General features: G+C 39.2%; 1 protein-coding gene across 1 annotated transcript in view; it reads left to right on the top strand.

The window, feature by feature from the left end:
- Positions 1-1,356: 1,356 nt before the first annotated feature.
- The window catches only part of LOC311613058 (complement receptor type 1-like), a gene marked incomplete at both ends in the record, with an annotated part of 86,288 nt that continues 72,187 nt past the window's right edge, over positions 1,357-15,457 (top strand). Inside the window, 6 exons of the mRNA XM_084866531.1 lie at positions 1,357-1,501; positions 5,542-5,733; positions 6,612-6,714; positions 8,666-8,751; positions 9,538-9,735; positions 12,818-13,000. Coding sequence (XP_084722657.1) covers positions 1,357-1,501; positions 5,542-5,733; positions 6,612-6,714; positions 8,666-8,751; positions 9,538-9,735; positions 12,818-13,000 — 907 coding nt within the window. The remainder of the gene's footprint in view (positions 1,502-5,541; positions 5,734-6,611; positions 6,715-8,665; positions 8,752-9,537; positions 9,736-12,817; positions 13,001-15,457) is intronic.

Raw genomic sequence — 15,457 nt, 5'->3', positions numbered from 1 at the left:
TGTCATATTATAAAAATAAGAATACTATATCATAACCAAATAGGATTTATGCCCTGAAGGCAAAGTTGTTTCAAATTAAAAAATTAATCAGTGTAATTTACCACATGAAGAGACAATAAAGCAGGAAAAACACATAGGCATCATAATAGATGCCAAAAAAGGCATTTGACAGAACACTGAGTCAACTAGGAATAGAAGGAACCTCATTTAACCTGATAATAAGGACCTACAAGAACCACAGAGTTAACATTCCACTTTATTTCTCATTGAGGTAGAAATGAGATAGGGATGTATATTGCTGAAACTGGTTTGGCTCAATGGATGGAGCTTTGGCCTGTGGACTGAAAGGTCCTGGGTTCAATTCTGATCAAGGGCATTTTCCCTGGCTGTGGGCATGTCTCCAGTAGGGCGTGTGCAAGAGGAAGCTGATGGATGAAACTATGAAGTTTTAACTTGATCTCAGCCTGTGAGATTACAATATAAAATGTGGGGTTTGATCTCTGAGTTTCAGTCCAAAATATTTAGAAAACACGACCTCAAGTTCACTGGCCTTTTCATTTCTCCCCCATACCAGTTCTTGCATGTTGTTGAAACCTGATAACTTTCTCTCTGCATATGTTTGCATGACTAGCTTCTTTTCAACTTTTTTACCTTTGAGCTCAAGCATTACCTTCATACAAGAGCCTTTCCTGTCATTCTAGAAGATCATGGTACTAAGTCAGTGTCAGCCTGAAATTTAGAAAAAAATGTTTTAATCTTTTTTTTTTTTTTAAAGAGCATCAAAACTTGCTTTTGAATTTACCTGAAAATTGTATGTGGTAATCAGACCTTTTCAAAACTTGTCAGTAATGGAAAAACATATAGGAACACAATCATCTATAATGACAGTCTTTTCTAGGTGAGAAAGGGTTGTTAGATGTCTCTGTATCTGTTTACCTGGAATTAAAATGCACAAATAGGCCTTGCTGTGTGGCTCAGTGGCTGAGCATTGACTTATGAATCAGGAGGTCATGGTTCCATTCCTGGGTACATGCCTGGCTTTTAAGCTTGATCCCCAGTAGGGGGTGTGCAAGCTCAACAATATTTCACCTCAGGAATGTTTCTGTGTCTCTCTCCTGTGTTCTCTCTGTAAAAAAATCAAATCAAATCAAATCAATTTAAACATTTATTCAATACAAAAATAAAGTACTTTTTAAATTAGCATTCTGCCTTCCATTCCTTACCTGTTTGTTCCCAGGGGAAGTTAGTGATTTTCACTAGTTTTTCTTTCCACTGTTGAAACACTTCCCATTAATTCTGGACTTCCTTCACTTACCAGTGGTCAAATGTAACTTTCCAGTAGTCCAGGATGGAAAAATGATGTCCGGATTTGGAACAAAATTTCTATACAAAGCAGAGGTTACATTCGAATGCGATGCAGGATTTCAGCTAGAAGGCAGCGACATTATTGTCTGTGGAGCTGACAACACTTGGAAGCCAGAGATCCCAAAATGTATTAAAGGTACAAAGGGGGCTCTTTTTGTTTTTTTGTTTAGATTTTATTTCTTTGCCATTCAATAACAATGATATGGAATAATTGAAAAGAAACAATTTTTTTAATGAACTGTATCTCACATTCATTTCCAGGACAGAGTATGACATCAAATGTATGATATCATAGGGTCTTAATACATTATGTATATCACACAGGTGTCTTCATTTCTGGTATTTCTTATGTGTCAAAATATATAGCAACCCTTTTTTTCCCCAGAGTAAACTGAAGCATGGGAATTTCTACCTAACAAAAGAATCTTCAGGCATAATTCATATAAATTTCAAAATGTAATAATTTCAAAGTGACTCATCTCATTGTTGTTATTTTTTTATAGGGGCAACTACCAAAGCTTCTAACACAATTTCCAGTTCCTCCGGTTTAATAACTTTCTGCTTATATTATTTAATACCTGGAATTTCTTTTGTAATCCTTTATCTGGTGATTTACACTCATTCATCGTTTTTAGTAATGAAAGGAGGAAAAACATATTCACAGCCATTCTAGGTGCTATATTCATGATACTCCCACTATCTGCCACAGTCTGTAACATCAGAACCAGCTTGGACATGTTATGTAAACCTTGAAAGTGTTTACTTACATATAGGAAAATTGAATGTGTTCCTCACTTGTCAATAGTAGAGTTAAAATGGGACATATTTTAAGCAGCTAGCACAAGGCCCGGCATATAGGAAGCTCTTAAAGGAAACTTATTTCTGACTTACAGCATCATTCCAATTAATGTTAGTGAAAAGGAAGGTCCGTGGCTTTTGTTCTTAATACGTATGTTTCCTAGGTCATCAACTTAGCCATTTTATTATTCTTAAAACGACCTGTTGGCACCTTCACAAGGTGTCTTTGTGACCGAGGATGATGATGTATTTCCCGGACTACTCCCGGTTTCATTCCTTTGATGAACTAGGAAATTTCTGCTGTCTCTAGAACAACCACCCTACCTCTTACTGCCTCCTAGAATTATTCTTTTTCTCTTTGCTGGGCATTTTTATTTGGAAATAGAGGCAAATTTCATAGCAACTGAAAGGCAGGAGATGTCCTTAATAATGAAGTGAAATGGGGGACTTCTTGTATAGACTGCTGGTCAATGTCTCTCCTGAAGACTTAGGAGATGATTTTGCTATGAGGGAACAAACTGTCTTCCTGATGTCAGTGCTGCTGTCTCTGGCTTCTCTTCGTTTTCAGCAGAAATGAGAGACAAGAGAAACACGGTAGTCACCACTTATCCATGGCTTCACTTTCTGTGGTTTCAGTTACCCACAACCATGATCTGAAAAGATTAAGTGAGGAATCCAGGAATAAGTAATTCATAACTTTTAAATTACATGCCATCCTGAATAGCATGATGAAATATCACACTGTCCCAATATTTCTCACCCCGACCAAGAAAATAATCCTTTGGTTCAGTGTCTTCACCTCACTTTTTCTCATCATGTAGGCACTGCATCATCTCACATCATGCCTAGAAGAAGGGATAACACAGAGCAATAACATATTTTCAGAGGGAGAGAACACATTCCCGATATTATTATAGGATATTGTTATGCTTATTCCATCTTATTAGGAGTTGTTGTTAGTCTCTTACCTTGCCTAATTTATAAATTAAACTTTATGATAGATATACAGATAACATATATAGGGGATAGGCCCACTCTCTATTCACTGAGACAAACCACCGAGGGCAAGGAACACTCTTAAGCTCCCCAATATATGGACACACTCGTCTTCCCCTGCCCCTCTGCCCCGAAGCACCCCTGTCCCTAAACTATATGCTGGCTTCTCAGTGAGGCCTGGGCCAACATCTCATGTGAAGATTGATTGGGCTGGAGACTTAACACCTTATTTCACCAAAATTGTGTTCATATTTGTGGCCTTCATTTCCTTTATTGCCACAGGTGGGAACTGTTGCCAGTTCAGCCTGCAGGAGGCCAGTGGGTGGGTGAGATGGGGACCAGGCTTTGCTCCATTCCCTCCAGGGCTAAAGCACAGCCAGGGGCGGAGGCTCCGCCCAGAAGATGGCCATTGGCTCCTCCCCCTCCGCTGGAAAAGGACAGGCCACGCCCACATGCCATCATGCACATGACACCTTCTGGGGATTGTTGCGTCCTGTAGCTGCCCTCAAAAGGGAAAGTTACTCACTGTCCCTGGGGTTTCCCTCTAAGGTGGGGAAAATGAAAGTGTCTTCCCAGCAGCCCAGGGCATCTTCCCGCCAAATGGAGAATCCCTCTTTGTCTGGCTTCCTGGGGATCCTTTTGTTGGCCCTAGAGCTCCTGCTACCCACATGCTCAGGTAGGGGAAGGGAAAGGGTGTCAGCCCTGGAGGTGAAATAAAAAGAGGGTTGGGTAACTGGTAAATAACAGAAATAACCACCATTCTTTTCTAACTACTGAGTTCCAGAAAAATGAAGTACAATAATATTCAGTAGGAGCTACCTGGCCAGTAAACATTCAAGTCCAACAGAAAAACAAAACTACCTTGAGAAAAATGAAAATAAAACCAAAACCTTGCAAAAAGGTAAGGGATAGAACGAAAGCAGTCATAAGATGGAAGTCTATTGGCTATAGCGGCTTTCATCAGAGAAATTGCAAAAACTATGATTTCACACGTGTGGGATATAAAACAAAAAGCAACAAATGAAAAAAAAAAGCAACAAACAAAACTCACAGTTACAGAGAACAAAATGGTGGTTATGCGAAGGGAAGTGGTAAGGAGGTTGAAGGGAGGTGAGGGGGTGAAGGGAGGTGAGGGAAAGAGACTAAACTTCACAGGTAGAGTCTCCACATGGCCTGTTACAACTTTGTACACCTGAAACGTACATAATGTTATTAAACAACATTACCTCTTTGGATTTAAAAACAGTCACATAATGTTTGTGATTTGATAGAAATACAAATAAATATTTTTAAACTTTCACATCAGTCTACCATAACATCAATCCAGGGCATAAGAAAAGAGGTTCCTCGGGGATCAGCATAGATCTAGCTCCTTTCTTAGAGCCTAAATCTTACAGGAGGGACCTCTGCATGACTTTAGTCCTTCAGGACTTTACTTGATGTGTCTCCATCACATTACCTTACATATTAATTCTATCAGCTTTGTTAGTTTGTCAAACCCACAGACAATGTAAAAGAAGAGGAATGGCCAAAGTGAAAAAGGTACGATTCTAAGAAGAAGAAGAAACCTACCAAAATCCATTAAAAAAAAATTCTAATGACATAGCAATATTGGAACACAGTTTAAATAGCTGCTTCAGAGAACTTCTGAGGCCAAGCATGATCCATTGGTTAGCGAAAGAAGAATAAATTATACTTAAAATAATGTGAAAGTTATACATTTTGACATTATATTGACCTTTATTTACTCAGTTCACTGATGTGAAACATACCACACAAAGTCATGTATTTTAAAATATTTAGTCCATATTTATTTTGATCTCTAAAACACACAATCCTTATTTGATAAGTCAGCACCTACCATAGCATTTCTTGAGCACTCACTGGGCACACAGTGTAGTAGGAACAGAAGACATATGATCCCTGACCTCTAGGAAATTTGCTTCCTGGGAGGAGACTGAGCCAGAAGTAACAAGTTATCATCAGTTTGTGTTTCAAGCCATGAGAGAGTATTCTGACCGAGGGCTATATACTAAAGAGCCTTCTTAGAGAATGAGTTGAGTGTGAAATAAACTTACCAAAAAAAAAAAAAAAAATGGGAAGGGCATATCTCTATAAATAAATTTTAAACCCAAACTGTTGCTGTCTCTTCAATTTACTGTTGAAAGAATATTCAGGTTATTTCCAAAGAAACCAAACGCTAATAGCATGTGGTTAAAAGCAAGCATAGCTCATCATCTGGTAAAAGCCGGGCACAATCACTTAAAATCTCAGCAAGGGCCTTCCATGGATTTTCTACCACCTGCCTGCTGTCAGGCCATACTCCGTGGCTGGTGGAAAAGAAAATACTTTAGTTTCATGTTCTTATTCTCTCATGCCCAGATGCCTGTGATGACTCACCAAGATACCAATCGATGAAAATAAAAGGTATTCCTCAATCCTCTTATAGTGCTGGGCACAAAATAGAATATGAGTGTCGCCCAGGATACAAGCATATTGTTCCTGCTCTTCCTGTCGAAGCTGTGTGTCAGGCGGATGGCACATGGGCACCTGCTCTCCAGGAGGCTTGCACAAGTAAGTACACCACATTTTCATTTTTATAGCTCTGAAGATTTTCACACATTGTGGACTGCATATTCCATTACTACCACCATGGCTTCCTCATGTGGATGTACATTTTAGGTAACAATGCACTTTTTCCGGCTTCGAAAATCTCCAGGGAACTTTTAACTTGGCCATCAATGCTCTGGGTCCATGTGAATCTTAAGTTTGGCCATTAGTGGCAGCATGGATGGACCTCGAGAATATTATGTTAAGTGAAATAAGTCAGTCAGAAAAAGCTAAGCACCTATGATTTCGCTCATATGTGACATACAAAACTGAAATCTCATTGAAACAGAGCACAGTTTGGTGGTTATCAGAGGGAACAGTTGGAGGGTCTCGGGAAGGAAGGATAAAGGGGACCACATATATGTAATGGGAGATGGTTTGACTTTGTGTGCTGGGCACACAGTGTGATATACAGATCATTGTATATAATAAAAGGCTAATATGCAAATTGTCCCTACTGGTGGAAATTCCAATGACCAGGAGTTATACGTGTGCTGACCACCATGGGAAGGTGGGAAACATTGGCGGGCATTGGCAACAGGGCAGGCAGCCAGGGAAAGGGATCCTCCCCGCCCCCGTCCACCACTACCCCCCATCAGCTGTGAGGGACCCTACCCATGCACGGTTTTCATGCACTGGGCTTCTAGTGTAACATAAACATGTAAACTTGACAACTACGTAAGCTTATGAACCACTGTCACCTCAATAAATAAAATAAAACGTAATACAGATAAACAAGACAAAACATTTCCATTGATTTAATAGCACAATGTAGAATTTTTATTTTTCAAATCTGTTTTGGCATTGGTATAAAACAACAAATTTGAAAAATTTCCTTTTAGAAAAGACATGTCAGCAGATAGGAGAACCTGCAAATGGTGAAGTAATCTACGCAAATGGAACTATGGAGTTTGGCTCACAAGCTCACTTTAAATGTAATGATGGGTAAGTAAGCTGCTCCTTGGAAGACAAAGGTCAACGTTGCTAGTCCCATTTTTGGTCTGGTTCTCATCTTCTCAAGCATTTCCATTCTGCTGTTTTCATCTTGCTGTCTGTGGAACAAGTTATACTTACAGTCAACCAACGCTTGGGCTTTTTATGGAGACTGAAAAGTTCTAAAGTCAATAGAAAGACATTTACCTTGAAGGAAAGCAAAATTGTATCTTATGATAACCAAAAGTCTGCCATAGTCATTAAAAATGTAGTAATCCTGGTGACATGGTCCTACATTAAACTATAGGGTAGGCTGCAGGGTAGAAAGAGAGACAGGGAGCTCATCAGTTAGCAGGAGAAATGGCAGGAACTAATGAAATGTGTGTTGAAACTTTGAATGTACTTCCAGAGCTACTTCAGAATCATGTGAATAGAAGAGCTCTTATAGCTCCTATTCAGCAAGGGCTTGCTGACCACCAGATTTCACTGTGTCCCAATTACACAGCAACCATTCTGACTGCTGCCAATAAACCATTCAAAAGCAGCAAACACCTCTTCCTACCATCTATGCACCTATCCCAGGACTAGCCCTACTTACCCTTCTTCTGCCCCCTTATCTGTAGCCCATGTAACTTCCTTCAGAATAACTTACATCTTCCTCCTCAAAGCTGTAAGAGAACCCATTAAACCAGGAGGGCAGAAATGCTTGCCTTCATCTGTCCATGCTGTTGTTGGTGGTTCAGACTGCATGCCCCAGGACCTGGTCCTTTTTTCTGGGGCGCACATGACTAGTCAGGAAACCTGCTCCTTCAGAAAAACATTAGTCTGTGAAGGTTTTGTTTCACAACTTTATCCCGTTGTGGTCAGAGAAGATACATCCTTTCCAATAAAAGAGCAATATGCAGATTGAGCACCACTCTAACACACAACATAGCTGACCCCTTGTCGTCAAAGATCCTGCCCCTATGTGGACACAAGATGGCCACCACAAGATGGCCAGCAGGGGAGGGCATTTGGGAAGCACCAAGCCTGCAAGGGAGGGCAGTTGAGAGAGACCAAACCTGCAAAGGAGGGCAGTTGGGGGTGATCAACCCCACAGGGGAGGACAGTTAGGGGTGACCAGGCCAGCAGAGGAGGGAGGTTGGGGGTAAACAGGCTGACAGGGGGGCAGTTAGACATCAATCAGGTTGGCATGGGAGTAGTTAGGGGATAATCAGGCTGGCAGGCAGAAGTGGTTAGGGGCAATCAGGAAGGCAGTCAGGCCAGCACTTGGAAGCAAGCTGTCCTGGATTATGAGAGGGATGTCTGACTGCCTGGCCCAAACAGGCAGTCAGACATCACTCGAGGCGTCCCAGTTTGGAGAGGGGGCAGGCTGGGCTGAGGGACACAAACACTTCTTCCCCCCACCCCTCCCCTCCGCACAAATTTCGTACACTGAGCCTCTAGTTGTATGATATCTGTCTTTTTAAAACCTATTGATTAGTTCATATTAAATTGTGGCTCAAAGTATGGTCTATCCTGGAAGGTGTCCCATGTTCACTTAGGAGAATGTGTATTTTGTTCTCTGGTGCTCTGTCTGGGAGATCTATTGATTGTGTTCTGGAAATCCTCTATTTCCAGCCTTACTTATTTTCAATGTAGCAGTTGTAAGTAGGATATTGAAGTCTCCAAGCCTTACTGAAGAAATGCCTGTTGCATATAATAGAAATGTGTATTTCTCGCTAAAGTGGTCAGGCATGTGATGTTTATTTAGACACTTGGCTCTAGGCTAATGTGTGTTCTTATGAAGAATCTCTCTATTTCCTTACATTGCAGATTTAATTAACGCATTCAATCCCTGTCACTTCAGAAAATTCTCCCTGCAATTACGGTAGTGCAGAAAACAACCAAAGAAAAGCTTCTTCGTTATTATGTGTTCTTGTTAACTGATAAAGAAACAATAATCATTTCTTTCCTCACATAGTTATTATTTACTCGGACCAAAAATTCTATATTGTGAACTCGCTGGAGATACCGTGGAATGGAATGATAATCCACCAGCTTGTGAACGTGAGTACATTCTCTCTTTAGAATTGACAGCAGCAGCTCTCTTTATGGCCTGAGGACCCCTGTATGCTTTACATTTAAGACCCCACAATGATTTTATGCATGTGGGTTAGTGCTATTGATATTCCTTAAATTGAGATTAAAGCAGAGAAGTTTTTTTTAAGTAATTACTTGTAATTTCTTGTTTAAGAACAATAAGCTCAGTACATGTTAACAAATGCAACATTTTTTTTGTAAGATCAAACATTTCCAAAACAAAGGGAAGAGTGTCATTGCTTTACATTTTTCTAATTACTTCAGTATCTGTCTTAAAGGAAACCCTCCAGATTCTTTCTGCGGCATTATGAATCTGAAGGCATTGGAAAATTTCACTGGAGACTCTAAGGATGACATGAGAAAAGACAAAATCGTGGTATACCTGAGAACCACTGATTCAGAAAAGGATGTAGCATTTCTCAACTAGCACTGAGTTTTCCTAAATCATATTTTCTCATTAAATTGCCATAATTTGAAAAAGCAGCATAATCTTACAGATACACACAGGTCTTTCATACAGTTATCTTCTATGGGGACTTAAAAAAAAGGGGGGGTTCTTCTAAAATTTCATTTCTCTATTGATGGTTTGAATTGGGATAATAACATTTTGAATAGAAACATGTTTCCAATAGATATTTAATTTGCAAATAGATGTAGAAATCATATGTTAATGTACTTCTTGAGGGCATATTGCTGTCTTAAGCTTTTCTATTTATTTTGTCTTTCTTTTCTCTCTTTTTTCCCTTTTTTAAGGGATTTTGTGTAAGCCACCTGCAAAAATATCAAATGGAGATTTCAGCAATAGCCACAAGCTTGCATTTGAATACCATGAAATAGTCACTTACAGTTGTATGCTTTCTGGTGGACCAGATGAGTATTCACTTGTTGGAGAGAGACAGCTTTCCTGTGTTGGGGGTGACAAATGGAGTGGTGAGCCTCCTGAGTGTAAAGGTAATAACACTTCCATTGCTCTCCCTCTAAATTATAAATATTGGGGAAACTTTTACCAACTTTTAAATACTTTGGCCAACAAGTGAAAACAAAACAAAACCCCAGCCATATGTGCTTGTTCCCCCTGTTAAATTTGTTTCTAATCTAATTTTATGTGCCAAATAGAATATTTAAAAAAATAAGTCTACTGGTCTAATTTCCCATTCTTCACCCTCATGTCATTGGCATTCCTGTTTGTGCATTGTTAATAGTTATGTATATGCGTGAGTTACATTTTTTGGCTTGAAAGCATCAGAAAACACTAGTTTTAAGAAAGTTTTATCCAATAATACAGGAAGTATGGCAGTTCTGGCTCAACTAAATGGTAGAATAAATTGTTAAAGACTAACCCTGTGACCAGTAAGATTGATAAAGTCCAGGCAAATCATGCAGGCATATCTTTTTAAATTGTGCTTTGCTTTATTGCACTTCATACACACATACATACACACACACACACAAACACACACACACACACACACACACACACACACACACACATTTTAACAATTGAATACCGTAACCAGCAAAAAAAACCATAGCCTGCTTTACTTCCATACCAACCTATTGTTGTAGTCTGAAACAAACCTGAAATATCTCAGAAGTTTACCTCTACTTAAAACACAAGATCTAAGGCGATTGAGCATGACCTAAAGCAGGACTCACTGGGGGATATTTGACACTTGAACAAAATTAACCACTGAAAAACAATAAGTCTTCTTTCTTCACGCATATGTAACATTTTTTTTTAGTACCATATACTAGGCAATATGTTTCAAAAGTGCTTTGAATTTCAAAAATTGAAATTATTTACAGTACAGTATCTTTACAATGGAATGAATATAGAAATAGAAGTAAAGATATCTGTAAATTCCCTAAATATTTAAAAATTATGAAGACATTTCTAACTAATCATGGATAAAACAAGGAGTCATAAGGGAAATTAGAATGTGTTTTGAATTTAATGGAAATGCAATATATTGAAATATCAAAATTTGTGAAATACAGCAAAAGCATTGCTTAGAAGAATATTCATAGCAAATATATATTGGAACAAGAGAAAAGTTTCAGCTCAAGAATCTAAGCTTTCACTTTAAGGAATTAAAAAGGAAGAGCAAGTTAGATACAGAACAAGAAAACAGAAAGAAATAATAAAGATAGAAATCAATAAAATTGAAAAAATATAGAATTATTGAAACCAGCACGTGATTCTTGGGGAGGATCCAGAAAATGAATAAAGCTATAGCAAGTCTGACGAACAACAAGAAGACACAAATGACCAACATCAAGAATGAAAAAAGTGTGTGGCTGCTTTGGTTTAATGGTTAGAGCATCAACCCAAGTGCTGAAGGGTCTCTGGTTCAATTCCTGATGCAAGGCATGTACTTTGCTTTCAGACTTGATCTCCTACCTGCTGAAGGCAACCAATAGATGCATCATTGACCCATCAATGTTTTTCTAACTCTCTCTTCCCCCTCCTCCTTCCCTTTCACTCTCTCTAAATAACAATTAAAAAAATATCATCTGGTGAAGATTTTTAAAAAAATAAGTTTTTTAAGAGCACATCACTAAATGGCCTGCATACATTTAAGTGACAATAAGCAAATAACATGTACAACTTTATGCCAAGAAATGTGACACTTAAATCCCACAAAGAAAAGTGCAGGTCCCAGCCATCACTAGGGATTGTAGCAACATTTCAGTATTAACAATAGCAGCTCTACACAAACTCTCCAAGAAAATACAACAGGAGGGACTACTTCTCACCTCATCCCTGATACCAAAACCAGACACACATAGAAATAGGCATACAAATTGTAGGAAAATGAAAAACAATATCCACTGTGAACGTAGAACCAAAACGGTCAGCGATGGTGAAGGTCATCTCTGCCCTGAGATAGCCTCTGGTCAGAGACAGCACTCTGTGCCCAGTTGTCTTGCTTGAAGGAATGAATTCAAACAAGAGACAAAAATAGCTGCAAAAGCAAGGGAGAATTCATTTGCAGAAAAAGGAGGACACTCAGAACCTGAGCGGGCTGACACCAAACCAAGTGCCCTGATATTTGGGAGTTCAGAGGATTTATACCCATAGGCTGGAATGCCCCCAGCGACTAGCAAGTGACCCCCTCCCTCATGACTCAAGAAAATATATCTTCAAAACTGTAAGGCTCCTTCACGCAGGTGTATGCCACCCCTTACACCACATCCTGGAGTGGCTCTAAATGTTCTCTCCTCACAGAAGGGCCTGATGCCTCCTGTGTCTATTTTTGGTTTGTCACCTCTCACTGTATCCCCTCCAACCCCAACTGCCTAGTCTAACAAAAGGATTAAAATATTAGCAAGTAAAATCCTGTCATATCATAAAATAAGAATACTATATCATAATCAAATAGGATTTATTCCATGAAGGCAAAGTTGTTTCAAATCAAAAAATTAATCAGTGTAATTTACCACATGGAGAGACAATAAAAAAGGAAAAACACATGACCTTCTTAATAGATGCCAAAAAAAGGCATTTGACAGAACACTGAGTCAACTAGGAATAGAAGGAGCCTCATTTAATCTGATAAAAGGGACCTACAATAATCACACAGCTAACATTCCACTTTATTTCTCATTGAGGTAGAAATGAGATAGGGATGTATGTTGCCTAAACTGGTTTGGCTCAATGGATGGAGCTTTGGCCTGTGGACTGAAAGGTCCTGGGTTTGATATTGGTCAAGGGCATGTACCCTGGTTACTGACATGCCTCCAGTAGGGGGTGTGCAAGAGGCAGCTGATCAATGTTTCAACCTCAGGAATGTTTCTGTGTCTCTCTCCCGTGTTCTCTCTGTAAAAAAAAAAAAAAAAAAAAAAAAAAAAAAAAAAAAAAAAAAAAAAATTTAAACATTTATTTAATACACAAATAAAGTACTTTTTAAATTGGCATTCTGCCTTCCATTGCTTGCCTGTTTGTTCCCAGGGGAAGTTACTAATTTGCACTAGTTTTTCTTTCTACTGTTGAAACACTTCCCATTAATTCTGGACTTCCTTCACTTACCAGTGGTCAAATGTAACTTTCCAGTAGTCCAGAATGGAAGAGTGGTGTCCGGACTTGGAACAAAATTTCTATACAAAGCAGAGGTTACATTCGAATGCAATTCGGGATTTCAGCTAGAAGGCAGCAACATTATTGTCTGTGGAGCTGACAACACTTGGAAGCCAGAGATCCCAAAATGTATTAAAGGTACAAAGGGGGTCTTTATGTCTTTTTGTTTATATTTTATTTCTTTGACATTCAATAGCAATGTTACAGAATAATTGGGGAAAAAAACAGTTTTTTGAATGAACTCTGTCTCACATTCATTTCCAATACAGAGGTATGACATCAAATGTATGTTATCATAGGGTCTTAATCTATTATGTATATCACACAGGTGTCTACATTTCTGGCACTTCTTATGTGTCGAAATATATAACAACATTTTTTTAGAGTAAATTGAAGCATGGGAATTTCTACAGAAAAAAGAATCTACAGGCATAATTCATATAAATTTCAAAATGTAATAATTTTGAAGTGATTCATCTCATTGTTATTTTTTTATAGGGGCAACTACCAAAGCTTCTAGCACAAGTTCCAGTTCCTCAGGTTTAATAACTTTCTGCTTATATTATTTAATACCTGGAATTTTTTTTTTTTGTAATCCTTTATCTGGTGATTTACACTCATTCATCCTTTTTAGTAATGAAAGGAGGAAAAACATATTCACAGCCATTCTAGGTGCTATACTTCATGATCCTCCCACTACCTGCCACAGTCTGCAATATCAGAACCAGCTTGGACGTGTTATGTAAACCTTGAAAGTGTTTACTTACATATAAGAAAATTGAATGTATTCCTCACTAGTTGACAGTACAGTTAAAATGGTACATATTTTAAGCAGCTAGTATAAGGCCAGGCATATAGGAAGCTCTTAAAAAAAACTTATTTCTGACTTACAGCTATAGGACTCTCTTTCACGGCCCGCGTAGAAAGAGTTCCAATTCAGGGTTCAGGTCCTGGAGAAGGGCCGCACACAAATGAAAAGAGACTTGAAGAAATTCAATTTGGCGATTTGGGGGGCCAGGCGGTAGTCCAACTCTAGTGGGAGAACTACTCCTGCTCTGGGCCTGCCATCCCCTTTTATTGAGGCTTTGGGGAACACATCTTAAGCAACATAAACAGAAATTTACATGTAGCCCTTAGGCAGGAAATAACAGAAACTTTCACAGACAAGGTAGATTCTGCTTCAGCTAACAAAATCTCAACTAAAGGTTAGAGCAATTAAGGTTTTTGACCAGCCTTCCTGGCTTCCTGTCTATCTCTTTTTCAGTGAAACTGATTTGGTTTCCAGCATACAGCATCATTCCAATTAATGTTAGCAAAAAGGAAGGTCCGTGGCTTTTGTTCTTAATACGTATGTTTCCTGTGTCATCAACTTAGCCATTTTATTATTCTTAAAACGACCTGTTGGCACCTTCACAAGGTGTCTTTGTGACCGAGGATGATGATGTATTTCCCAGACTACTCCCAGTTTCATTCCTTTGATGAACTGGGAAATTTCTGCTGTCTCTAGAACAACCACCTTACCTCTTACTGCCTCCTAGAATTATTCTTTTTCTCTTTGCTGGGCAATTTTATTTGGCAATAGAGGCAAAATTCCTAGCAATGGAAAGGCAGGAGAAGTCCTTTAGTAATGAAGTGAAATGGGGACTTCTTGTATAGACTGCTGGTCAGTCTTCACTCTCGTGAAGACTTAGGAGATAATTTTGCTATGAGGGAACAAATTGCCTTTCTGATTTTAGTGCTGCTGTCTCTGGCTTCTCTTTGTTTTCAGCAGAAATGAGAGACAAGTGAAACTTGGTAGTCACCACTTATCCATAGCTTCTCTTTCTGTGGTTTCAGTTACCCACACTGTGACCTGAAAAGATTAAGTGAGGAATCCAAGAATAAGTAATTAAAACTTTTATATACGTGCCATCCTGAATAGCATGGTGAAATATCACACTGTCCCAATATTTCTCACCCCGGCCAAGAAAATCATCCCTTGGTTCAGTGTCTTCTCCACACTTTTTCCCATCACGTAGGCGCTGCATCATCTCCCATCATGCCTAGAAGAAGGGATAATGCAGAGCAATGGCATATTTTCAGAGAGAGAGGACTCATTCCCATTTTTATTATAGGATATTGTTATGCTTATTCCATGTTATTAGGAGTTGTTGTTAGTCTCTTACCTTGCCTAACTTATAAATTAAACTTTATGATAGATATACAGATAACATATATAGGGGATAGGCCCACGCTCTATCTGCTGAGTCAAACCAACCAGAGCAAGGAAAACTCTTAAGCTTTCCAATATATGGACACACTAGTCTACCCCGCCCCTCTGCCCCGCAACTCCCCTGCCCCACCAGAACTATATGCTGGCTTCTCGGTGATGCCTGGGCCAACATCTCATGTGAAGATTGATTGGGCTGGAGACTTAACACCTTATTTCACCTACCTAAATTTTGTTCATATTTGTGGCCTTCATTGCCTTCATTGCCACAGATGGGAACTGTTGCCAGTTCAACCTGCAGGAGGCCAGTGGGTGGCTGAGATGGGGACCAGGCTTTGCTCCATTCCCTCCAGGGCTAAAGCACAGCCAGGGGTGGAGGCTCCGCC

This window comes from Pipistrellus hanaki (genome assembly GCF_964339955.1).
Source record: "Pipistrellus hanaki genome assembly, chromosome: 18".
In the NCBI taxonomy this organism is placed as follows: domain Eukaryota; kingdom Metazoa; phylum Chordata; class Mammalia; order Chiroptera; family Vespertilionidae; genus Pipistrellus; species Pipistrellus hanaki.
Note: the sequence above shows the minus strand (reverse complement) of the source record. Positions and strands in the feature narration are given on the sequence as shown.